The 23,825-nt window shown below is 68.3% G+C and overlaps 1 protein-coding gene across 5 annotated transcripts; it reads left to right on the top strand.

The window, feature by feature from the left end:
- Positions 1 to 1,559: 1,559 nt before the first annotated feature.
- Positions 1,560 to 23,793, top strand: HR (HR lysine demethylase and nuclear receptor corepressor). Of its 5 annotated transcripts, XM_077191723.1 has the most exons (21): positions 1,577 to 1,710; positions 2,002 to 2,190; positions 3,083 to 3,206; positions 10,246 to 11,037; positions 11,521 to 12,325; positions 12,910 to 13,084; positions 14,399 to 14,634; positions 15,866 to 16,015; positions 16,099 to 16,185; positions 16,268 to 16,386; positions 17,353 to 17,425; positions 17,562 to 17,728; positions 18,661 to 18,876; positions 19,467 to 19,647; positions 19,750 to 19,825; positions 19,936 to 20,066; positions 21,153 to 21,251; positions 21,409 to 21,545; positions 22,411 to 22,611; positions 22,688 to 22,798; positions 22,876 to 23,793. In XM_077191723.1, exons 4-21 carry the CDS (start codon positions 10,282 to 10,284, stop codon positions 22,936 to 22,938), a joined length of 3,783 nt encoding a protein of 1,260 aa, XP_077047838.1. In that variant the 5' UTR covers positions 1,577 to 1,710; positions 2,002 to 2,190; positions 3,083 to 3,206; positions 10,246 to 10,281; the 3' UTR covers positions 22,939 to 23,793. The 5 variants fall into 5 exon arrangements, with proteins under 5 accessions (XP_077047841.1, XP_077047838.1, XP_077047839.1 ...); XM_077191724.1 differs by lacking the exon at positions 1,577 to 1,710 and having other exon boundaries at positions 1,809 to 2,190; positions 3,083 to 3,210; XM_077191722.1 differs by lacking the exon at positions 1,577 to 1,710 and having other exon boundaries at positions 1,809 to 2,190.
- Positions 23,794 to 23,825: the final 32 nt, after the last annotated feature.

Consider the following 23,825-nt stretch of genomic DNA (forward strand, 5'->3'; position numbering starts at 1 on the left):
ACGAAACTGAGCAGCGCCTTCCCAGGAGGGACAAGGGAATGGACACGACGCCAGCGCCTTCCTGGGAAGGGACAGGGAGTTTTGGTGTCCTGCTTTGCTAAACCCGCGTGTCCCCCGGGGGCTGAAACCCAAGGAGGGCATGGGAGGCGGGCGGGTGGCACTGCCCGTCCCCCCGGGGCTCGGCAGCTGCGGCGGTGCCAGCGCTGATCGCAGCTGTGTCAGCGGCCGGGCCAGTGCCAGGCTGCATCAGCAGAGCCCTAATCCCCCGCGGCTCGCCTGGCACCGCCCCAGCGCAGCAGTTTAAGCGCCTGACCTGAGCTCGCCCGCTGCCACCGTCCCCTCCGGGGAGGGGCTGCCAGGCTGAGCCCGGCTGGCACCGCTGTGGGGACCCCCTGTGCCAACCTGTGCCACCCCAAACCCCTGGGCAGGAGTGGGGGCACAGCGGGGCTGGGGCGTGTGGGAGGTGACACAACCCAGGATTGTCCCTCTGTGCTCCGCTCAGGTGAGACCCCACCTGCAGCTCGGGGGTCCCCGATAGCAGAGGGAGGTGGAGCTGCTGGAGTCCAGAGGAGGCCACGGAGATGCTCCAGAACTGGAGCCAGGTTAGGAGAGCTGGGGGTGCTCACCTGGAGAGGAGAAGGCTCCAGGGACACCTCAGAGCCCCTTGCAGGTCCTGAAGAGCTGGAGAGGGGCTGGGGCTGAGGCAGGGAGGGACAGGACACAGGGAATGGCTCCAGGGACACCTCAGAGCCCCTTGCAGGTCCTGAAGAGCTGGAGAGGGGCTGGGGCTGAGGCAGGGAGGGACAGGACACAGGGAAGGGCTCCCTGCCTGCATCCCTGGGAGCTGGCAGGGGACCCGGTGACGCAGGGCTGCTCTGTGCCAGCTGACAGGGACACGGCTGATGCTGCGCTGCCAACCCCGGGCCGTGGTTGCTGCAGGGCCGGGCACTGCGGGGGTGTCACCCACCCCTGTCTCTCTCAGGCTCAGGGAAATTTGGGGTCATGGCTCCCAAATGGGATTTACCTCCCCAGGGAGCTGCTGGGTGCTTGGGGTGCCACCCCCAGTTTCCTCCTCGGCCTCCCACCCCCGGGAGCGGCCTGAGCCCCCCCAAACCCACCCTGGTGACACCGAGTGACATCACACTCCTCATCCATCCCCCCTCCTTCCCTGCCCCATGCCCAGCTCATTTCACCCCTTTGCTCTGGGGCGCTCCTGCCATCCCCGGGCTGCCCTTCTCCCCCCAGCCCGGCCGTTTGGGGGTCCCAGGTGAGGGTGGCACCCCCCGAATCCCCGCGGGGGTCCCCCCGCGCTGTCCCCTGCCGGTGGCCGCTGTCTGAGTCAGCTGTTGGGGCCGCAGCCATGTGAGGCCGCGCACACATGGCTCCCCGCGCGGCACCGCGCTGTATTTTTAGCAGACGGTATCAAAAGCATAATTATGTCTGTTGTTTAAACGCAGCCTCTTTTCTGGCAGCCCCGGGAGCTCTCAGCTGCCTCCCGCCGCAGAGGGCAGCGAGGGCGGGCTGAGGAGCCGCGGGAGAGGCGGGGGGGATGATGAGACCCCCCCTCCATCCCTCCATCCCTCCCTGCCTCCCTCCCCAGCGCTGCCGCGCAGGTAAAACCTCCCCTCCTCATTCTGGGGGGGCTCCCACTGCGCCCCCACACCGTGTCTGAAGCGCGCTCATGCCCCCAAGGCTGCCGGTGAGCCGCTGGTGAGGATGAGGAGGAGGAGGAGGAGGATGGCGAGGAAGGGGATGACGGGTGGGAAGCGCGGCGGTGGCGGGAGGGGTCGGGAAAAGGGCGTTCGAGGTGACGGGAGTGTGGGAGGACACGGCTGAAGGAGCTGCTGCATCCCCCCCGCCTCCCCGCAGCCGCCTGTGCCCCCGGGGACGCGTCTGTCCCCAGCCAGCCCGCGCTGGCACCGAGCGCCGCTCCGGCTCCGCGTCCCCGCCGTGACACCGCGGGCGCTGGGCTGAGCGCGTTTTGGGGACCGTAATCTCCAGGGCATCACCTCCAGGGCGAGCTGGGCACCCCAGGTGGAGCGGGGAAACTGAGGCAGAACATTTCCGGCCGCCAAGGGAAACTGAGGCAGCGAGCAGGGGCTGCCCATCGCTCTGTCCCGCGTCACCGGGAGCACCGTGGGGACGCCGGAGGGGCCCGCACTGAGGGCAGGAGCCCCCGGGCACTGCCAGGTAGGTGCTGCCAGGGCCGCCGGGGTGGCACGCAGGTGGCAGCGGGCTGCCCGTGTCCCTGGCTGCCGTCCTAAGCCCTTGGCCCCGGGGTGAGCTTTTAATTACATCAAGGTATTTGAAGCGGGTTCCTGGCGCTGGGTAAACAGGAGTCCCGGGCACGTGGAGGGGGGCACGGGGTGGCACAGGACGGGCACGGTGCCCCCGCACCGGGGCTCGCCCGGGGAGGGAAGGAGGGATGCGGGGACGGCAGCATCGGGCAGCGCCCATCACCTGCGGCGGCTCCGGCACCCCCTGGCTGGCACAGGGGCATGGGGGGCACCCCTGGCACAGGTGGGTCGGCTGCCACATCCCGCCGTGCCCTCTGACGCTGCTTCTCCTCTCTGCGTCCATCTCAAGCTTCGCCTTGAGGGAAGCGGCACCGGGGAAGGGGCGAGCGGGGCCAGGCCGGGCGCGTTGCGGGTGTCGGGAGCGGCCCCAGCCCGGGGGGAGCGGCTCGTCCGTCCCCGGCAGCGCAGCGAGCTGCGGGATTAGCGATGCTTACTCACCTCCCCGGGGAAAAGCGGCAGATTAGGGCCGGGAGAAGTGTCCGACCCTGCGGCGGCGGGGCCGGACGGGGCCGCTGGGGCTGTCCGGAACCGGCACCGGCACCGGGGAGGTGCCCAGGCCCCGCCGTACCGGCAGCCAGGGCTGGAGGGGAGCGCAGGCTGCCAGAGCAGTTGGGCTGCGGCCCTAATTCCCAGAAAGCTGCTCGTGTGGGAGTGAGTGTCCTCCCGTGCCCTCCGCTCCGCCGCAGCCTCCAGACTCCTGAAGGTTTGACGTGGGTTTTTTTTTTTCTTTCTTTTTTTTTTTCCCTTTTTCTTTTTTTTTCTTTTTGTTTTTTTTTTAATTTAAGCGCCGGGTGCAGATTAACAAAAGCTCTCGCGGCCACAGCGCCCGGTGCTGGGCACGGGGAGGGATCGGGGCTGCTTCCTCTGCCTGCGCCCTCAGCTTCCTCACCTGCGCCGCGCTGCAGGCAGGTAGGTGCGTGCCGGGCTCTGTGCCGGGGCTGCGAGGAGGAGGAGGAGGAAGGAGGAGGAGGAAGAGGAAGGGCTGGGGTTCTGTGTGCGCACTCCGGGCAAGCAGGAACGGGGATCCATTTTGCATGAGGAAAAAAGCTGGATTTTGGGTTCTTCCCCGCTGGATTTTGGGTTCTTCCCTGCTGGATTTTGGCGTCTTCCCCGCTGGATTTTGGGGTCTTCCCCGGTGGATTTTGGGGTCTTCCCCGCTGAATTTTGGGGTCTTCCCCGGTGGATTTTGGGGTCTTCCCCGCTGGATTTTGGGTTCTTCCCCGCTGGATTTTGGGTTCTTCCCCGCTGGATTTTGGGTTCTTCCCGGGGCAGAAGCAGTTTGTGGGGCTGGGGGTGCCCTGCTCCAGTCGGGGGCTGTGGGCACCGGGCTGGGGCTGGCGGGACCCTGCTGGGACATCAGGAGAGGGGTTTGGGGGACCAGGACCCTCATCCATCCCTCCCCCGGTGCTGGATCGTTCTGGGGATCCCCTGTCCCGCACACATCCCCCATGGGGACACCGTGGGGACAGTGTCCCCTCCGTCCCTCCATGATCCCAGGGGACATCGTGGGGACAGCGTCCCTCCATCCCATGTCCCCACAGTGTCCTCAATGATCCCAGGGGACATTGTGGGGCCGATGTCCCTCTGCCCCATGTCCCCACAGTGTCTCCCCATGATCCCAGGGGACACCATGGGGACAGTGTCCCTCTGCCTCATCCCCTCACAGGGTCCCACATGATCCCAGGGGACACCGTGGGGACAGTGTCCCTCTGCCTCACCCCCTCATAGGATCCCACATTATCCCAGGGATTGCCATGGGGACAGTGTCCCTCTACCTCACCCCTTCACAGCGTCCCACATGATCCCAGGGGACACCGTGGGGACAGTGTCCCTCCACCCCGATGTCCCCACAATGTCCCCCCGATGCCGGAGCAGGGCAGGGGTGCTGAGGTCTCTCATTCGGGAGTTTCCAGCCTCCTGTGGTGGCGCTCTGGCCGGCACTCGGCTCCTGGGTGTTGCCGTCCCTCTGTTTTGGGGGAAACCCAAGGATTTTGGAGCTCTGTGCCAAGCCACCAAGGCAGAGCCCCTCGGGCGCTATTCCCAGCTGCCAGAACTCAAACCCAGCCTGGACCCCCCCGCTTCACCCTGGGGACCCTCTGGGGGTCGTGCTGGGACGGGCAGGGCGTGGAGGGACCCGGGCAGGGGCTGGGGCTGTGGGAGCAGGCACGGAGCCGTTCCTGGGCTTGGGGAGCGGTGGCTGAGCCCCAGCAGAGCCTCCCACAGCGTGGCCGCCCCGTGGGGACTGCACCGGCCCTGGGAGGGCTCCACCAGGCTCCCTGGCACGCCGAGGGCAGCGTGGCGTGGGGAGGGGACAGTGCCCAGCGATGCTGCCCCAGTGCATGGTGGGAAACTCCCCGCTGTCCCTCCATCATTGCCCTGATCCCCGCTCCTTGCCCCATCGACCCTCCCTGGTGTTTCCAGCGTGGTGCGTCCATCCCTGTCCCCACCTGTCCCCTCCTTGGGGACATTCCCGGCACCCCGGGCAGGCCGGGACGCTGCAGAGCCTTCCCGGGGTCCCTCCCGCTGCCAGCTCCGTCCCAGCCCTTCCGGATCCATCATTCCTGAGCGAGGGAGGGAGGCAACGGCAAGAGTTCGTCTTTCAGCACCTTCTCATCGCAGGCAGGCGCGGGCTCTCCCTCGCCCCGAGCCCTGTCTGGGTCCCCTCCCTGTTCCCTGGCACCCACTGGGTGCAGCCAGCAGCGCCCCAAACCCCCTGGGCGAGCAGGGCTGGGGGGTCCTGCTATGCCCGGCCATGGCATGGGACAGCCTGGACCCCGGCCCAGCAAGGGTTAACCCCCGCTGCCCGCTCCCAACGGGACCAAACCGCTGAGCTGGAGCTGCCCTGGCACTGCTGGGCTCCTGAGAGCCCTGACCCCTTCTCCCGTGCCCCCAGCCCCGTGCCGGGCCGGCCGTGCCCAGGTTTATGTAAGGCGGGCACAGCCTGGGCACACGCGGGTTACATAAACACACACGGCGCTGCTGGCAGCGGTGCCAGCCCCCCCCCGGAGCCCAGGAACGGGGGGTCCGCCTGGGAGACCCCCCCAGGTGCGCTCCACAGTGGCTGGGGTGGGGTCGGGGTCGGGTTGTCCTCGTGCTGGGGGTCCCGGGGCTTGGGGACAGTGGGGGGGCACCCACAAGGTGCCAACTTTGGCTGGTGGGATGCAGAGCATGGCAGGGATGGGTGTGAGCCTGGTGGGCATGGGAGGGGTCGGTGTGACCCTGGTGGGCACAGCTGGGATGGGATCTGTGAGACCCTGGTGGGCACAGCTGGATGGGATCTGTGTGATCCTGGTGGGCACAGCTGGATGGGATCTGTGTGACCCTGGTGGGCACAGCCAGGATGGGATCTGTGTGATCCTGGTGGGCACAGCTGTGATGGGTGTGATCCTGGTGGGCACAGCTGGATGGGATCTGTGTGACCCTGTGGGCACAGCTGGGATGGATGTGATCTTGGTGGGCATTGGTAGGATCTGTGTGACCCTGGTGGGCAGCAGAGCACGACTAGGATGGGTGTGATCCTGGTGGGCATTGGTGGGATCTGTGTGATTCTGGTGGGCACAGCCGGGATCTGTGTGACCCTGGCGGGCACAGGTGGGAACTGTGAACTGTGTGACCCTGGTGGGCATCAGTGGGATCTGTGTGATTCTGGTGGGCACAGGTGTGATGGGTGTGAGCCTGATGGGCATTTGTGGGATCTGTGTGACCCTGGTGGGCACAGCTGGATGGGATCTGTGTGACCCTGGTGGGCACAGCTGGCATGGGTGTGACCCTGATGGCACAGGTGGGGTCTGTGTGACCCTGGTGGGCACAGCTGGATGGGGTCTGTGTGACCCTGGTGGGCACAGCTGGCATGGGTGTGATCCCAGCGGGCACAGCTTAGATTTGTGTGACCCTGCTGGGCTGCAGAGCAGGGATGAGAGGCCCCAGGCTCTCCCTCTTCATCCCTGGTGAGGGTGGCACTGCCAGGACGCTGTCACAGCACCCCTGCGCTGCCCAGGGCCCTCTGCACCCCTCAGAGCACGCCCTGCTCTGCTCAGCCGGCTGCTGGGGGGTCTGCAGGGGGTGCAGGAGCTCTGTCTGTCCCCCCAGGAGCACTGTCTGTCCCCCCAGGAGCTCTCTGTGTCCCCCAGGAGCACTGTCTGTCCCCCAGGAGCTCTGTCTGTCCCCCAGGAGCTCTCTGTGTCCCCCAGGAGCTCTGTCTGTCCCCCAAGAGCTCTGTCTGTCCCCCAGGAGCACTGTCTGTCCCCCAGGAGCCCTGCCTGCTCCCTAAGAGCTCTGTCTGTCCCCCCAGGATATCTGTCTGTCCCCCAGGAGCTCTGTTTGTCCCTCAGGAGCTCTCTGTGTCCCCCAGGAGTTCTGTCTGTCCCCCAGGAGCTCTCTCTGCTCCCCAGGCAGGGGCAGCAGGGATGGACCCGGCTCTGGAGCACACTCGAGGCCGCATCTGTGACCATTGACCAAAGCCGAAGGGGTTTGGGGTCCTGAGGACTCCCATCCCCTTGGGCTGCCCACCTGCTCCGTGCTGGCCACGTCCCCAGCACCAGTTCAGGGACTCGTGGCCCATCCCGGTGTTTGTCCCGTTCCAGTCTGGCCCGGAGCGGGCGGCTGGAGCCTTTCCTTGGTGCCGGGGCGGCCTTGGCGAACAAAGGGCGCTTTCTTCAGCCGCACGGGGCAGAGCACACCTGCCCGCCTTGGCACCGCCGCCGGTGCCCCCGGGGCTGGGCGGCACCGCCGGCACCGCGCCGGCTCCCGGTTCCCGGGCGTCAGCAGCCCCAGCATCCATCCCTCCCTCCCTCCCTGCCTCCTCCTGCCCAGTCCTGCCGGAGCCGGCGGAGGCTGCACGCTCGTGGGGAGCAGAGCCGCTGCCACCTCCTTGTCAGCGCTCAGGATGCTCAGGGCTGCCTAGAGCCGGGGGAAGGTCCCGCTCGTGCTGCCGCTGCTCCCTGGGTACCCCGATCCCCGAATCCCAGCCCGCCGCGACCCCCAGCTCGTAGGAGCACAGCCAGGAGGAGCACGGAGCCTCCCAAGCCAATGGATCGAAAACTTCAGCTCCAGCACGAGGAGAAGAACATCCCCAGGGCCGCCCGGGCGGCTTTCTGCCTCCTCCAGATCCCGGAGCCGGACCCCTTCAGCCTGTGGGTTTAGGTGCTCCCGCCCGCCCGGTTTCGCCTCTCCCGGACCCGGTGGCACCGGCGGAGACCCCGCTCGTCCTCGGCGCTGGGGTCCCTGATGGACCCTCCAGGTAGCTGCGGGCCACTGGGGCTGCTCGCCCGCCGAGCAGCGGGAGCGGCTTCCTGTGCTGGCAAGAGGGACAGGGGACAGTGTCACCCTGCGGCAATGCCACCCCCGGGGTGACCGCGAGGATGGGGCAGCCTCGGCCCACTGGGGGCTGCGCTGGGAGAGCTCCCTGAGGTGCGGCTGGGTGGGACAGCCTGGCCCCGGAGGGATGGAGTGGCTGTCCCCAGGGTGTCCCTGTGTCCCAGGGTGGCTGTCCCCAGGGTGGCTGTCCCAAGGGTGTCCCTGCACCCCAGGGTGTCCCTGTGCCCCAGGGTGGCTGTCCCCAGGGTGTCCCTGTGTCCCAGGGTGGCTGTCCCCAGGGTGTCCCTGCACCCCAGGGTGTCCCTGTGCCCCAGGGTGGCTGTCCCAAGGGTGTCCCTGTGCCCCAGGGTGTCCCTGCACCCCAGGGTGGCTGTCCCCAGGGTGTCCCTGCACCCCAGGGTGTCCCTGTGTCCCAGGGTGGCTGTCCCCAGGGTGGCTGTCCCCAGGGTTGTCCCTGCACCCCAGGGTGTCCCTGTGCCCCAGGGTGCCCCGGGATGCTTCCCAAGCACTGTGGGAATGGGGGCTTTGCCCTCTCTGCGGGGAGGATGTGACAGGAACAAGCGGCTCTGGGGACACACGGTGCTGTCCCCACCCCGCTCCTGTCCCCATGCCGGCCCTCGGGGCGGCTCTGTCCCATCCCGCAGCAGGGTCGGGAGCTGGCTGAGCTCGGCTCTGTCCCCCTCGGCCGCTCCGGGCACGGCGACACGGGGACACGGGGACGGGATGCGGGGTCCGGCTCGGCAGCCGCGCCTGCGTGTGGCCCGGGTCCCGGCGGAGCGTTAATCCTACAAATCCCCCCCGGCATTTCTCCCAGGAGGGGCCCCTGCGAGCGCGGAGCTCCCCCCTGGCTGGGAGCCCTCTTGGGAAGCGCACCCAGCCCTGGCCGGGGGCGAATACCTGCGCGGGGCACGGCCTCCCCACGCTGGGTGCCAGCGGCCGGGCGCGGGGCCAGCCTGGGTGCGGAGGGACTGGGGGTGGGCGCGAGGTGCCGCCAGCCCCGCCGGGATGGGCGCAGGAGGGACGCGATGCGACGGCGACACCCGGCCCGGACACGTGTCCGCCCTCACCGTGCGTCCCGAGGGGAGCCGGGATCGCCCCGCGCCGTGCCGGGCTCTGCAATGGCTGGTGCCCAATGCCCGGTGCCCAATGCCCGGTGCCCAATGCCTGGTGCCCAATGCCTGGTGCTCAATGCCCGGTGCTCAATGCCTGGTGCCCAATGCCCGGTGCTCAATGCCTGGTGCCCAATGCCTGGTGCTCAGTGCCTGGTGCCCAATGCCCGGTGCCCAATGCCTGGTGCCCAATGCCTGGTGCCCAATGCCTGGTGCTCAATGCCTGGTGCCCAATTCCTGGTGCTCAATGCCTGGTGCCCAATGCCCGGTGCCCAATGCCTGGTGCCCAATGCCTGGTTCCAATGCCTGGTGCCCAATGCCTGGTGCTCAGTGCCTGGTGCCCAATGCCTGGTGCCCAATGCCCGGTGCCCAATGCCCGGTGCTCAATGCCCGGTGCTCAATGCCTGGTGCCCAATGCCTGGTGCCCAATGCCTGGTCCTCAATGCCTGGTGCCCAATGCCTGGTGCCCAATGCCCGGTGCCCAATGCCCGGTGCCCAGTGCCTGGTGCCCAATGCCTGGTTCCAATGCCTGGTGCTCAATGCCCGGTGCCCAATGCCTGGTGCCCAGTGCCTGGTGCCCAATGCCTGGTTCCAATGCCTGGTGCTCAATGCCTGGTGCTCAGTGCCTGGTGCCCAATGCCTGGTGCTCAATTCCCAATGCCTGGTGCCCAATGCCTGGTGCCCAATGCCTGGTGCTCAATGCCTGGTGCCCAATGCCCGGTGCCCAATGCCTGGTTCCAATGCCTGGTGCCCAATGCCCGGTGCCCAATGCCTGGTTCCAATGCCCGGTGCCCAATGCCTGGTGCCCAATGCCTGGTGCCCAATTCCTGGTGCCCAATGCCTGGTGCCCAATGCCTGCTGCCCAATGCCTGGTGCCCAATTCCTGGTGCTCAATTCCTGGTGCTCAATTCCTGCTGCCCAATGCCCGGTGCCCAATGCCTGGTGCTCCATGCCCGGTGCCCAATGCCTGGTGCTCCATGCCTGGTTCCAATGCCTGGTGCCCAATGCCCGGTGCCCAATGCCTGGTGCTCAGTGCCCGGTGCCCAATGCCTGGTGCTCCATGCCTGGTGCCCAATGCCTGGTGCTCAATTCCTGGTGGGCCAAGGACAGGACGCTGTTGTTCCCCCTCTGATTTCCCCTTGCAGCTTGTGATTAAACTGGTGCTGAGCTCTGTTTGCAGAGCCAATAGCTCTGGGCAGGACTTCTGGTCATGAAGCACCTACTGGAAATGGAGACAATCTCAGTGTTTGAGAGCATCTCTGCTTCTGGCATCTGTTACATAGAAAACAAAACTGATTTTCTCCTCACTTTGCATAGATCTGGGGTAGATCCAAGCCGTGGCAGCCCTATGAAATGAGAGTGCTGCGTCCACCCGTGCCCCAAACACGGGAGGATGGAGCTGAGGGGGTTGAAGGCAGAGCCCCAGCAACACCCCAAGCATCCCCGTGCCTCAGTTTCCCCGCAGCTCTGCCCGGGCAGGGGCGGGCGCTGTTCCCCGCTGATGTCGCTCTCCCTGCCCGCAGGGACGGCGCTGAGCACCACATGAGCGTGGGAGCAGCATGGCCAGCGACGCGAGGATGGGGGAGAGCCCGGCGCGGTGGAGAAGAGCCCCGGAGGCGGCGCAGGACTCCCGGGGCACGGAGAGCAGCGCGATGCTTTTATCCCGGAGCGCCGCTGCCGAGCTGGGACTCCCGAGCTACCCGGAGCCCGGCAAGCTGAGCTACCCCGTGGAGAAAGGATGTCCCTGTCCCTGGAGGGGCTCCGAGGGATGTTTGGGACCCGGCCGGGAGCTCGCCGGGGGCCGCCTGGGCTGCCCCTACCCCAGGGGCCCCAAGGACGGAGCGGAGCTGCCCCCGCTGCTGCCGCCCCGGAACGGGCAGCCCAAGGGGGGCTGGGGGGAGCCCTGCAAGGAGCCCCCGGGGCCGCGCTGGGCCGAGGCCGTGCTGGCCCCGCTGGCCCTTTACAGCCACGCGTACCAGCGCTACCCCCTGGCCGTGCCCGGCGCCGCCGGCAAACCCCGGGACGCGGCCGGAGAGCCCCCGGCCTCCTTCCAGCACTGCCCCTTCCTCCTGGAGGCCAAGCACAGCCCCTTCCTCCTGTCCTCGCTGCTGCCCAGCGCGCCCCCGGCCGAGCCCCCGTTCGGGGCCGCGGGGCCCGAGGGGCCGGGGCCGGTGCGGGACGGGCGCTTCGCCGGCCCCGAGTGGAGTTTGGGCTCCTACGGGCCCGCCTGGGGCCAGCCCCTCTACCTGGGGGTCCCGCCGAGGTGCAAGGCGGCTCTGCCCCCCTTCGACGGCTGCTCCAGCTCAGGGAACAAGGTAGGACCCCTCGGAGAGGCTGCGGAGCGAGGATGCTCGGCTGTGACAGCGGCTCCAGCCCCGCCTGCACCCCGGGCAGGGCCTGGCAGCGCCCCCGAGGGTGGTGGGCAGGGGGCTCGCAGCCCCCCGAGGGTGACGCTGCGCTGTCCCCGCGGCTGCTGCCACCCCCGGGCTGAGTCACGGCGGCGGAGCCGCGGCACGGGGGCGGCGGGAGGCAGCGCTGCCAGCCCTGGGCGCGCCCCGTGCCGCTGCTGCGGCTCCCCATTCCTTTCCCACGCTGGCAGCGGGGCACACGGGCACCCCAGGAGCCGGCCCCGGGCACCGGGAAGCACCGGGCGGCTGCCCAGCCTGGCAAGGGTGTGGGGAAACTGAGGCACGGGAACGGAATGCTCCCCATCGCCCCCTCGCAGGGATGTGGGTGACAGAAGCGGGACGGGGACCCCCCCACATGTGGGGTGACACCGCCCCTCTGCTCCCTTCCAGGAGTTTTACGTCAAGAAAGGCCCCGGGTTCCACCCCTCGAGCAAGAACCACGCGGCGCCGCAGCTGCTGGGCAGGAGCCAAGCAGGGCAGGAGCGAGCCGGGCAGGGGGAGCCGGCGGTGCCGGAGCTGCCGGGAGCCCCGTGGAGGGATGGCCGGGCGGGGGTGCCCGCTCCCCATCCCCGCACGCCTCCCCCCGGCTGCAGCCGCCCCCTGTTCCTCCTGCAGCCCGGCCCGGGGGGCTCCGGGGGGCCCTGGGTGGGCTCACGGCCCCACGGCGCCGATTTTTCCACGGACGCGGGGCCGGGACGACCCTCGGAGCCCAAAGATGAGCGCCTGGGCTACCGGAGCGCCCAGCCCCGCTCGCCCCCGCCATGCGGGGACCCCAATCCGTCCCCTCTGCTGGCGGACGGGCACTACCCAGCGGCTGTGGCCAAGCCGGAGCCCCCCCCGGGCTGTCTGTGCCCCAGCCCGGGCTGCGATGGGTGCTCGGGGGTGCCCAACCCCTTCGAGCCCCCCGTGGCCGTGGCCGGGGGGCGTTTTCCGTGTCCCCCCAGCAACCACACCAAGCTGAAGAAGACGTGGCTGACGCGGCACTCGGAGCAGTCGTTGCCTCGCTCCAAAGCTCCTCGGCGGGACGGGGGTCCCGAGCCCCCCGGGGAGGGCAAGCGCTCGGCCAAACGCCCCCACGGCACCGCCGAGGGTCCCCGCCCTGCTGGCGAGGGCGCCGGGGCGGCCAAAAGGGGCACCAAGGCCACGGAGAGCGCGGGGGACGCCGAGGAGAGGAGGATGGAGCTGGGAGAGGAAGGTGAGGATGCGCGGGATGCGCAGCGGGGCCGCGGAGAGGGCGGGGGCAGCGCCCGATCCCGAGGGAATTTTGCATCCCTGGCGCCCGGAACACGAGCTGGGAACACGTGGGGGCCGCGGAGCTGCTGCGCTGGGGCTTTTCCCGGCTCTGGCAGCGATTGCCGGGGTGGCCACGGACAGAAATGTCCCTCTGGGGCAGCGTGACACCCTCGGGTGGGATTCCCGGGGGTTGGGAGCGCTGCGGCTGGGGCAGGGACTCCTCGGGGAGGTGTTGGCATCCCAGGCCTGACCTGTGAGCAGCTCCAGCCCTAATTTCCAGCCCTACTTTCTGGCCCAGTTTCCAGCCCCCGCCACAGCGTGCCTGTCATAGGATCCCAGCATCCCGGAATGCTTTGGGTTGGAAGAAAACCCTAAAAGAGACCTAAAAACCCCATCCAGTCCCAACCCCTTGCCATGCCCAGGGACACCTTGCACCCTCCCAGGTTGCTCCAAGCCCCGTCCAAGCTGCCCTGGGGCACTTCCAGTTCCTCCCAGCTGGTGCGGACGGGGCCCCACGGTGTCCCCAAGCGCTGCCCGTGTCCCCAGAGCCGCCGAGCCGGTGGTGCCTGCAGAGCCTGCCCTGCACGGCGCTGCCCCCCAGCATCCCCCGCTGCTGTGCCTGCGCCCCCCGCGCCGGCCGCGACCCCGAGGCCGAGGAGGAGGAGGAGGAGGATGAGGAGGAGCCCCCCGAGAGCAGCTGCAGGCTGCTGCACTTCCGCAGGTGAGCCCGGGGGGAGCCGCAGGGCCGGGGGGTCCCGCAGGACGTGGCAGGGGGCAGGAGAGCCGCCCCTTCTTTGGAATTGCCCTTTTGGTCAGCCCGCTTTGGAATGTCCCCTTCTGTCACCCCGGTGCAGAGGATTTCCTTCCTGTCACACAAATGCCAAGGGGCATCCCTTCCTGTCACCCAAGTCTTAGAGCGTCCCCTCCTGAAGGGGCATCCCTTCCTGTCACCCCTTTTTTGGACACCCTCTTTGTCACCCCTCTTTGGGACATCCTCTCTGTCACTCCTCTTTGGGACACCCTTTCCTGTCACCCTGCTTTACAAAATCCTCTCCTGTCACCCCACTTTGGAGCGTCCTCTCCTGTCACCCCTATTTGGGACATCCTCTCCTGTCACCCCTATGTGGGACACCCTCTTTGTCACCCTGCTATACAAAACCCTGTCCTGTCACCCCACTTTGGGACACCCTTTCTTGTCACCCTGCTTCACAACAGCCTCTCCTGTCACTCCTCTTTGGGACACTCTGTCACCCCACTTTGGAGCATCCTCTCTGTCACCCTGCTTCACAACAGCCTCTCCTGTCACCCCTGTTTGGGACATCCTCTCCTGTCACCCTGCTTCACAAAACCTTCTCCTGTCACCCCTCTTTGAAGCATCCTCTCTGTCACCCTGCTTCACAAAACCCTGTCCTGTCACCCCTCTTTGGGACACCCTTTCCTGTCACCCTGCTTCACCACAGCCTCTCCTGTCACCCCTTTTTGGGACACCCTCTTTGTCACCCCTGTTTGGGACACCCTCTTTGTCACCCTGCTTTACAAAATCCTCTCCTGTCACCCCTATTTGGGACATCCCTTCCTGTCACCCCTCTTGGGGACACCCTCTCTTGTCACCCTGCTTTACAGCATCCTCTCCTGTCACCCCTGTTTGGGACATCCTCTTTGTCACCCTGCTTCACAAAACCTTCTCCTGTCACCGCACTTTGGGACATCCTCTCTGTCACTCCTCTTTGGGACACCCTCTTTGTCACCCTGCTTTACAAAACCCTGTCCTGTCACCCCTCTTTGGGACACCCTTTCCTGTCACCCTGCTTCACAACAGCCTCTCCTGTCACCCCACTTTGGAGCATCCTCTCCTGTAACCCCTCTTTGGGACATCCTCTTTGTCACCCCCCTTTAGAGAATCCCCTCCTCTCCCCCCACTTTCCAGCATCCTCTCCTTGTCCTGCCCTTTTCCCTCTCCCACCACCCCAAATTTTCCGCTCTGGTCTCCTCCCTGCATTTCGAGCCCCCCCAACTCTGTCCCCTCTCCCTGCAGGTTGGCCCTTGGGGACAGCGGCGAGCTGAGCGTCGATGGCCTCTGCAGCCTGGGGGAGGCCCAGGGGGACGTGGCCAACCCTGACCCGGGTCTCAGGAATTTGGGGAGCAGGAATGTGGGGAGCAGGAGCGTGGGGAGCGGCCTCTGCCTGGCCAAGTACCTGCTGGGGGTCCTGGGGGACCCTTTCTGTGCCGCCGTGCGCAGGGACAGGGACACGTGGCCAGGAGGGCCCGAGGGTGAGCGGGGAGCAGGGAGGGGGTGACACTGGGGACATGGGGACACGGAGACACGGGGAGCAGGGAGGGGGTGGCACTGGGGACACGGGGAGCAGGGAGGGGGTGGCACTGGGGACATGGGGAGCAGGGTGGGGGTGGCACTGGGGACATGGGGAGCAGGGAAGGGGTGACACTGGGGATATGGGGACATGGGGACACGGGGAGCAGGGAGGGGGTGACACTGGGGACACGGGGACATGAGGAGCAGGGAGGGGGTGACACTGGGGACACGGGGACAAAGGGAGAAGGTGGCACTGGGGACACAGGGACACAGGGAGGGGGTGGCACTGGGGACACAGGGACACGGGGAGCAGGGAGGGGGTGGCACTGGGGACACGGGGAGCAGGGAGGGGGTGGCACTGGGGACATGGGGACACGGGGAGCAGGGAGGGGGTGACACTGGGGACACGGGGAGCAGGGAGGGGGTGACACTGGAGCCACGGGGACAAAGGGAGGGGGTGGCACTGGGGACACGGGGAGCAGGGAGGGGGTGACACTGGGGACATGGGGACACGGGGAGCAGGGAGGGGGTGGCATTGGGGACACGGGGAGCAGGGAGGGGGTGACACTGGGGACATGGGGAGCAGGGTGGGGTGGCACTGGGGACACGGGGACATGGGGAGCAGGGAGGGGGTGACACTGGGGACATTGGGAGCAGGAGGGGGTGGCACTGGGGACATTGGGAGCAGGGAGGGGGTGGCACTGGGGACATGGGGACACGGGGAGCAGGGTGGGGGTGGCACTGGGGATATGGGGACAGGGAGGGGGTGGCACTGGGGACACGGGGACATGGGGAGCAGGGAGGAGGTGACACTGGGGACATTGGGAGCAGGAGGGGGTGGCACTGGGGATATGGGGACAGGGCGGGGGTGGTACTGGGGACACGGGGACATGGGGAGCAGGGAGGGGGTGGCATTGGGGACACGGGGAGCAGGGAGGGGGTGGCACTGGGGACATGGGAAGCAGGGTGGAAGTGGCACTGGGGACACGGGGACACGGGGAGCAGGGAGGGGGTGGCACTGGGGACACGGGGAGCAGGGTGGGGGTGGCACTGGGGACATTGGGAGCAGAGTGGGGGTGGCACTGGGGACATTGGGAGCAGGGTGGGGGTGGCACTGGGGACACGGGGACAGGGAGGGGGTGGCATTGGGGACACGGGGACAAAGGGAGGCTGAGGATGTGTTTCCCGCAGGGGTGACGGGCTGGAGGCGGGGGGAAGGAGCCCCCCAGCTCTGTGACTCCTGCCAGCGTGGCTTCTTCAACTCCCACTGGAGCTGCGCCAGATGTGGCTTCCAGCTGTGCCCCGAGTGCCACCGCAGCAGGCGGGAGGAGAGTGGCGCTGGTATGGGGATGGGGAGGGGTGGGAAGGGGGTGACAGCCCCGTGGGGGCTCGCTGGGGACAAACAAAGCCTCTCTCTGTCACAGAGGGTCCGGCGCTGCCACCCCCGTGCACCCCCGGGCGGGGCCACCACGTGTCATCCCTGGTCCCCACACAGTTCGTCCCCACCTGTGGTGAGTGTGTCCCCCAAAAACCCCAAAAAGCCCTGCTGGTCATTGCTGGGGGGTTGACACCCCTGTCCCCATCCTCCCCCAGTCCTGACCCGGCTCTGGAAGCTCCTGCACGAGGTCAGGGCCAAGTTTGGCATCGAGTCCCACTGTCCCTGCGGGGAGGGGGCCGCGGAGCAGAGCCTGGAGGAGCCCCCGGGCAGGCAGGTACGGGGAGGGGGGGCTCTGGGTGCAGGGTGCAGGGCGCAGGGTGCTGGGGTGCTGGGGTGCAGGGGTGCAGGGCGCAGGGGTGCAGGGGTGCAGGGGTGCTGGGGTGCAGGGATGCAGGGTGCAGGGTGCAGGGGTGCAGGGGTGCAGGGGTGTTGAGGTGCAGGGTGCTGGGGTGCAGGGGTGCAGGGCGCAGGGGTGCTGGGATGCTGGGGTGCAGGGGTGCAGGGTGCAGGGTGCAGGGGTGCAGGGGTGCAGGGTGCTGGGTGCAGGGGTGCAGGGTGCTGGGGTGCAGGGGTGCAGGGATGCAGGGGTGCAGGGGTGCTGGGGTGCAGGGGCGCAGGGGTTCAGGGGTGCAGGGGTGCAGGGCGCAGGGCGCAGGGCGCAGGGGTTCAGGGCTGCAGGGTGCAGGGGTGCAGGGTGCAGGGGTGCAGGGTGCAGGGTGCAGGGGTGCAGGGTGCAGGGGTGCAGGGGTTCAGGGGCACAGGGGTGCAGGGGTGCTGGGGTTCAGGGGTGCTGGGGTTCAGGGGTGCAGGGGTGCTGGGGTTCAGGGGTGCAGGGGTGCAGGGGTGCAGGGGTGCAGGGGTTCAGGGGTGCAGGGGTGCAGGGTGCAGGACGCAGGGGCGCAGGGGTTCAGGGGTGCAGGGTGCAGGGGCACAAAGGTGCAGGGTTCAGGGGTGCAGGGGTGCAGGGTGCAGGGGTGCAGGGTGCTGGGGTGCAGGGTGCTGGGTGCAGGGGTGCAGGGGTGCTGGGGTGCTGGGGTTCAGGGGTGCTGGGGTGCAGGGGTGCAGGGGTGCAGGACACAGGGGTGCAGGGGTTCAGGGGTGCAGGGCGCGGGATGCAGGGGTGCAGGGGTGCAGGGATGCAGGGGTGCAGGGGTGCTGGGGTGCTGGGGTTCAGGGGTGCAGGGTGCAGGGCGCGGGATGCGGCTCCCAGCCGCTCCCCCACAGCCCCGCGCTGTTCCAGGAGCCGCCGGTGCCCACCCTGGCCCCCCGCAGCAGCCACGGCCCCGCAGAGCCCGCCCGGCCCATCAAGGAAGGTAGGGCCGGCTGCGACCCCCCCGCGCTCCGGGGGGGTCAGGGATGCCGCACCCCGTCCCCTTTGTGGGGTGCCGGCTATGGGGGGACGTGCGGAGGACGGCGTGGGACACCCTGACCGTGTTGTCCCCCGAGCAGAGAGCCCCGAGGAGGGGGCGCCGTCCCCGGGGCAGCCCCCGGTGCGGGGGGGGACCGTGCAGAGCGCGACCCTCTGCGACCTCCTGGCCTCCACCGCCGTCAAACTGTGCCTGGGGCAGGACGGGGTGCGCATGGCCTTCGCTCCCGTGGCACCGGCACTGCCCAGCGTGAGTCCCGCGGCCCCCGGGCCACCCCCGTGCCCCTCTGACCACCCCGTGTCCCTCTGCCCACCCCGTGCCCTCCTGCCCACCCTGTGCCCCTGATGCCCACCCCTGCCCTCCTGCCCACCCCGTGTCCCTCTGCCCACCCCGTGTCCCTCTGCCCACCCTGTGCCCCTCTGCCCACACCGTGCCCTTCTGCCCACCCTGTGCCCTTCTGACCACCCCGTACCCTACTGCCCACCCCAGCCCCTCTGCCCACCTCGTGCCCCTCTGCCCACCCTGTACCCTGATGCCCACCCCTGCCCTCCTGCCCACCCTGTGCCCTGCTTCCCACCCTGTGCCCTGATGCCCACCCTGTGCCCCTGATGCCCACCCCTGCCCTCCTGCCCACCCTGTGCCCTGATGCCCACCCTGTGCCCTTCTGACCACCCCGTGCCCTCCTGCCCACCCCATGTCCCTCTGCCCACCCCAGCCCCTCTGCCCACCTCGTGCCCTCCTGTCCACCCTGTGCCCCTGATGCCTACCCTGAGCCCCTCTGCCCAGCCTGAGCCCCTATGCCCACCCTGTGGCCCTGATGCCCACCCCGCGCCCCTCTGCCCACCCTGTACCCCTCTGCCCACCCGTGCCCTACTCCCAAACCCGTACCCTACTGCCCACCCCGTGCCCCTCTGCCTACCCTGTGCCCCTCTTCCCACCCCGTACCCTGCTGCCCACCCCAGCCCCTCTTCCCACCCCGTGCCCCTCTGCCCACCCTGTGCCCCTCTGCCCACCCTATGCCCACCTGCCCACCCCTGCCCCTCTGCCCACCCTGTGCCCCTCTGCCCGCCCCTGCCCTGCTCCTCACCCCTGCCCTCCTGCCCACCCCGCTCTGCTGGGGCTGGGGGGTTCCCCGTGCCCTTAGGGGCTCCCCAATCTTGTCCCCCCTGCCCTTTCCCCAGGACAATCGCCTGACCAGCATCCTGGACAGCATCATCGCCCGCGTGGTGGAGAGGAAGATCCAGGAGAGGCAGGCAGGGGTCGAGCTGAGCCCCCCCGGCTCCCCGGAGCCCCCCGTGTCCCCCTGCGTGCTGGCCCCCAGCGGGCTGCTCTGGCTGCACGACCCCGCCCACGGCAGCGCCTACGAACTGTTCCAGGAGCACTGGAGGCACGGCCAGGTCAGTGGGGACACCTGCAGCCCCCCTGTCCCTCTGTGTGGATGACACCCCGAGCCCCCCATCCCTGTAAGCTGGGTGACACCGGAGCCCCCCGTCCGTGAGTGTGGGTGGGTGACAGCACAGGGCGGCATCACCCCGGGAGCCCCATGTCCCCGAGTGTGGGGTGACACCCGGAGTCCCCATCCCTGCCTGTGGGGTGACACCCGGGGCCCCCATCCCTGTGTGTGAAGTGACACCCGGAGCCCCTGTCCCTGTGCGTGAAGTGACACCCGGAGCCCCTGTCCCTGTAAGTTGGGTGACACCCGGAGCAGAGCCCCCTGTCCTTGAGTGTGAAGTGACACCCAGAGCCCCATCCCTGCCTATGGGGTGACACCCGGAGCAGAGCCCCCCTGTCCTTGACTGTGGGGTGACACCCAGAGCCCCATCCCTGCCTATGGGGTGACACCCGGAGCCCCCATCCCTGCCTATGGGGTGACACCCGGAGCCCCCATCCCTGTGTATGGGGGGACACGCGGAGCCCCCCGTCCTTGCCTGTGGGGTGACACCCGGAGCCCCCCAGTTTCCCCACTGACCCCCAGCTCCCCCCGCAGCCCGTGCTGGTGTCAGGGCTGCAGAAGCGGCTGGAGCCGCGGCTGTGGGCGCCCGAATCCTTCCAGCCCTCGGGGCAGGAGGAGCAGGAGGAGGAGGTGGAGGCCGTGAACCTGCGGGCACCGCGGAGCCGAGTCCGGATGAGCAGCCGGAGGTTTTGGGATGGATTTGCCGCCAGCACAGGTTGGGGGACGAGGAGTCTGTGGGGTCCCCGGTGTGATTTTGGGGCGAGGTGTGAGGGGAGCCAGGCTCCATCCCTGATGTGGCACCGGGGTCCCTCCACAGCATCCCCCGAGCAGGAGCAGAGCAGCGGGGACCTGCTGAAGCTGGAGCGTGGCTTTGGGGACACGGAGCTGAGCCGGTGGGTGACAGCACAGGGTGGCATCACCCCCATGTCCCCTCCCCAGGCCAGCGGGGCTCAGTGGGGCTGGGGGGGTTCCTGAGTGTCACCGCGCCCCCCCTGTGTCACAGGGCCACCAACCTGCGGGCCAGCCTGCCCCTGCCCGAGTACTGCGGGGCCAGCGGCCGCCTCAACCTGGCCTCCGACCGGCGGGGCCAGCGGGGCCGGCGCTGGCTGCGCCCGCGACTCTGCGTGTCCTACGGTGAGAGCGGCACCAGGCTTGGGGGGGCACCAGGGCTTTGGGGGGCACCGGGCTTTGGGGGGCACCGGGCTTTGGGGGGCACCAGGGCTTTGGAGGGCACCGGGCTTTGGGGGGCACCAGGGCTTTGGGGGGCACCGGGCTTTGGGGGGCACCGGGCTTTGGGGGGCAGCCAGGCTTTGGGGGGCACCAGGGCTTTGGGGGGTACCAGGGCTTTGGGGGGCACCGGGCTTTGGGGGGCACCAGGGCTTTGGAGGGCAGCCAGGCTTTGAGAGGCACTCGGGCTTTGGGGGTTCCGGGCCTTTGGGTGGTCCCCGGGCTCTGCAGGGCACTGGGGCTTTGGGGGACACCGGGATTTGGGAGGCACTGGGGTTTGGGGGGCTCTGGGGATTTGGAGGGCACCAGGGCTTTGTGGGGCAGCCAGGCTTTGGGGGTTCCCGGGCTTTAGGGGCTCCAGAGCTTTGGGAGGCACCGGGGCTTTGGGGGCAGCCAGGCTTTGAGGAGCTCTGGGGCTTTTTGGAGCATCGGGGCTTTGGGGGACACCCCAGCTTTGGGGGACACCGGAGCTTTGGGGGGCTCCAGGGCTTTGGGTGGTACCCGGGACTCTGGGGGGGCAGCCGGGCCATTTGGAGGTCACCGGGGTTTGGGGGGCATCGTGGCTTTGGGGTACACCAAGGCTTTGGGTGGTACCCGGGCTTTGGGGGGCAGCCGGGACTTTGTGAGGCTCCGGGGCTTTGGGGGGCACCGGGACTTTGGGGGTTCCGGGGCTTTGTGGGGCACCAGGGCTTTGAGGGGCTCCGGGGTTTTGAGGGGAACTCGGGCTTTGGGGGCCTCCTGGGCTTTGGGGGACGCCGGGGCTTTGGGGGGTTCCCAGTCTTTGGGGGATACCCGAGCTTTGTGGGGCACCCGGGTTTTGAGGGGCACCGGGGCTTTGGGGGGCTCTGGGGCTTTGGGGGGCTCCAGGACTCTGGGAGCCACTCGGGCTTTGGGGGGCAGCCGTGCTTTGAGGGTTCCCGGGCTTTGAGGGTTCCTGGGCTTTGTGGGGCAGCCGGGCTCACCCCGCCCGCTCCAATCCCAAATCCCTTCCAGCTGTGCCTGCTCAGGAGCGGAACTTTGGGACCAAACCCCTGACGGTGGAAGCGGCCGATTCCATCAGCGTCCTGGCACACGCAGCGCGGGCACCGCGGGGTAGGGGCAAAGTGCGGGACCCTCCATGCCCACCCTGACCCCTGGCACCCCCCTGAGGGTCCCACCCTGCCCCTGGCACCCCCCTGAGGGTCCCACCCTGCCCCTGGCACCCCCCTGAGGGTCTCCCACGCCCACCCTGAGCCCCCTGTGCCCGCAGAGCCGCTCCTGCCCGCTGAGCTGGACGAGCTGGAGGCGCCGCTGCGGGAGCGGCTCGGGGCCGGCGCGGTGCCCGGTGCCCTGTGGCACATCTTCCGTGCCGAGGATGCCCCGCGGATCCGGGATTTCCTGCGCAAGGTGGGGGCCTGATAAGACCCAGATCTTTAGATTGGGCTTAACCCCGAGCCAGGCAGGACCACCCGGATAACTCAGTCCCAAGCAAGCTTAGTGGATTTCAGCTCTTCAGTGATTCTCAGCTCTCTTAGGATTCCAGCTCTTTGCTTGCTTGCTAGGGCACCATAGGGCTGAGTAGAAGCAGATGAGAGAGAGGAGAAGGAGAGTCCTGGAGTTCCACAGCAATGGTTTTATTGTGGGGTCTGTAAAGGGTTCCAGTGTTGGCTCTTCTTCTCCCAAGTGGGCTAAACCAGCCCCTTTTTATAGGGTGAAGGGGGATCCAAACTTGTCCAATAGTAGGGTTTAGGGGGAAGTCACCTATGGGGTTACAGAGATAAGCTATGGGGCGAGACAGAAGACAGGAGCTTATTTTGCTGTCTCATCTTGACTCAGCAGTTCCTACTGTTAAATCTCAATCCTCCATGGAGCTCTGGCCAGCTCCAGGTGCCACCACCCCGGCCCCCTCCAGCGCCCCGGCCCCGCTCACCCCTGGCACCAGAGCCGGGGCAGGACGGGGCTAAGGTGTCTGCTAATACCAGAGGGTCTCGATGCCAAACTCCAGCCCCATCGACATGAAAAGCTACTCCCCACACTCAACTAAAGCATTTGCTGGTCCCAGTACAGGCGATAGAAAAGACACCAAAAGATGAAATAATAATGAACAAACGAAGCTAGAAACAGCAAAGATCAGCCCTTGTACCTTTTGCATCATGATCTAGCAAGAAAAACCAAAATGAATTTAAGTTTGCCATCCCGAAACCCAAGCGAGCTACTTAGGAGCTGCTATTTAGGGGCAAACCCGGCCCTGCTCACCCCTGGCACCCCACAGGCGGCGCAGGAGTCGGGGCAGGACGCGGTGGAGCCCCCCGGGTTCCCCCTGGAGCCCCCCGGGTTCCACCTGGAGCCGCCCGGGTTGTACCTGGACCCCACCTTGCGGCGGCGGCTGCGGGACGAGTGCGGGGTGAGCGGCTGGAGCCTCCTGCAGCTCCCCGGGGACGCCGTGCTGGTCCCCGCCGGGGCTCCCCACCAGGTAGGCGCCCCCCATCCCCTCCCTGAGAGGCCGTGCCGAGCCTCAGGGGAAACTGAGGCACGGCAAACACGGGCAGGTGCGGAGCCTGAGCGGCACCATCAGCGTGGAGCAGCAATTCCTGTCCCCAGAGAGCGCCGTGCGCCTCCGGAACCTCGGCACCGGGACCCCGCGCCGCCTCCGCGCCCAGGTGAGGGCTCGGGAGGGGAAATCTGGGGGTGTGGGGTAGGGTGAGCGGGGCTGAGCCCCCTCTTTGCGCCCTCGCAGCTGGACGGGATGATCATCGCCGCCGTGCGGGAGGCGCTGGGCGTCCTGCGGGGCTGCCAGTGAGGGCACGGAGCGACGGGAGGACACCGGGAGCCTCGGGCACGGCCGGGACACCGGGAGCCTCGGGCACAGCCATGGCTGAGACACCGGGAGCTTCGGGAACAGTCATGGCTGGGACACCGGGAGCCTCGGGCACGGTCACAGCAGGGACACCGGGAGCCTCGGGCACGGCCGGGACACCGGGAGCTTCGGGAACAGCCACGGCCGGGACACCGGGAGCCTCGGGCACAGCCATGGCCGGGACACCGGGAGCCTCGGGCACAGCCACGGCCGGGACACCGGGAGCCTCGGGCACAGCCACGGCCGGGACACCGGGAGCCTCGGGCACGGCCAGGACACCGGGAGCCTCGGGAACAGCCATGGCTGAGACACCGGGAGCCTCGGGCACGGCCATGGCTGAGACACCGGGAGCCTCGGGCACAGCCATGGCTGAGACACCGGGAACCTCGGGAACGGCCGGGACACCGGGAGCCTCGGGCACAGCCATGGCTGAGACACCGGGAGCCTCGGGCACAGCCATGGCTGAGACACCGGGAGCCTCGGTCATGGGCACGGCCGGGACACCGGGAGCCTCGGGCACAGCCGGGACACCGGGAGCCTCGGGCACGGCCGGGACACCGGGAGCCTCGGGCATGGCCGGGACACCGGGAGCCTCGGGCACAGCCATGGCTGAGACACCGGGAGCCTCGGTCATGGGCACGGCCGGGACACCGGGAGCCTCGGGCACAGCCGGGGCACCGCGGGGAGCCGGGACCGGGCGCCTTTTGCTCGGTGCTTTGCTCCCAGAGCTGCCCGCGGGGCTCGGGGCAGGAGGAATAAAGCGTCCAGAGCGTGCCAGGGCCGCTGGCAGCACCAGCACCCACCTCGGTGTGTCCCTTTGTGCCCCTCCA

This window comes from Agelaius phoeniceus, chromosome 30, assembly GCF_051311805.1.
Source record: "Agelaius phoeniceus isolate bAgePho1 chromosome 30, bAgePho1.hap1, whole genome shotgun sequence".
Lineage (NCBI taxonomy): Eukaryota > Metazoa > Chordata > Aves > Passeriformes > Icteridae > Agelaius > Agelaius phoeniceus.

What these genes read in the sequence shown, in the direction of transcription:
- HR (XM_077191726.1), top strand. Translation starts at nt 10,282, where the DNA reads ATGGCCAGCGACGCGAGGATGGGGGAGAGCCCGGCGCGGTGGAGAAGA. An exon ending in AGGAGCCCCCGGGCAGGCAG is followed by an intron (nt 16,387 to 17,352) that starts GTACGGGGAGGG and finishes GCGCTGTTCCAG; the next exon opens with GAGCCGCCGGTGCCCACCCT. An exon ending in GGGGACACGGAGCTGAGCCG is followed by an intron (nt 19,826 to 19,935) that starts GTGGGTGACAGC and finishes CCTGTGTCACAG; the next exon opens with GGCCACCAACCTGCGGGCCA.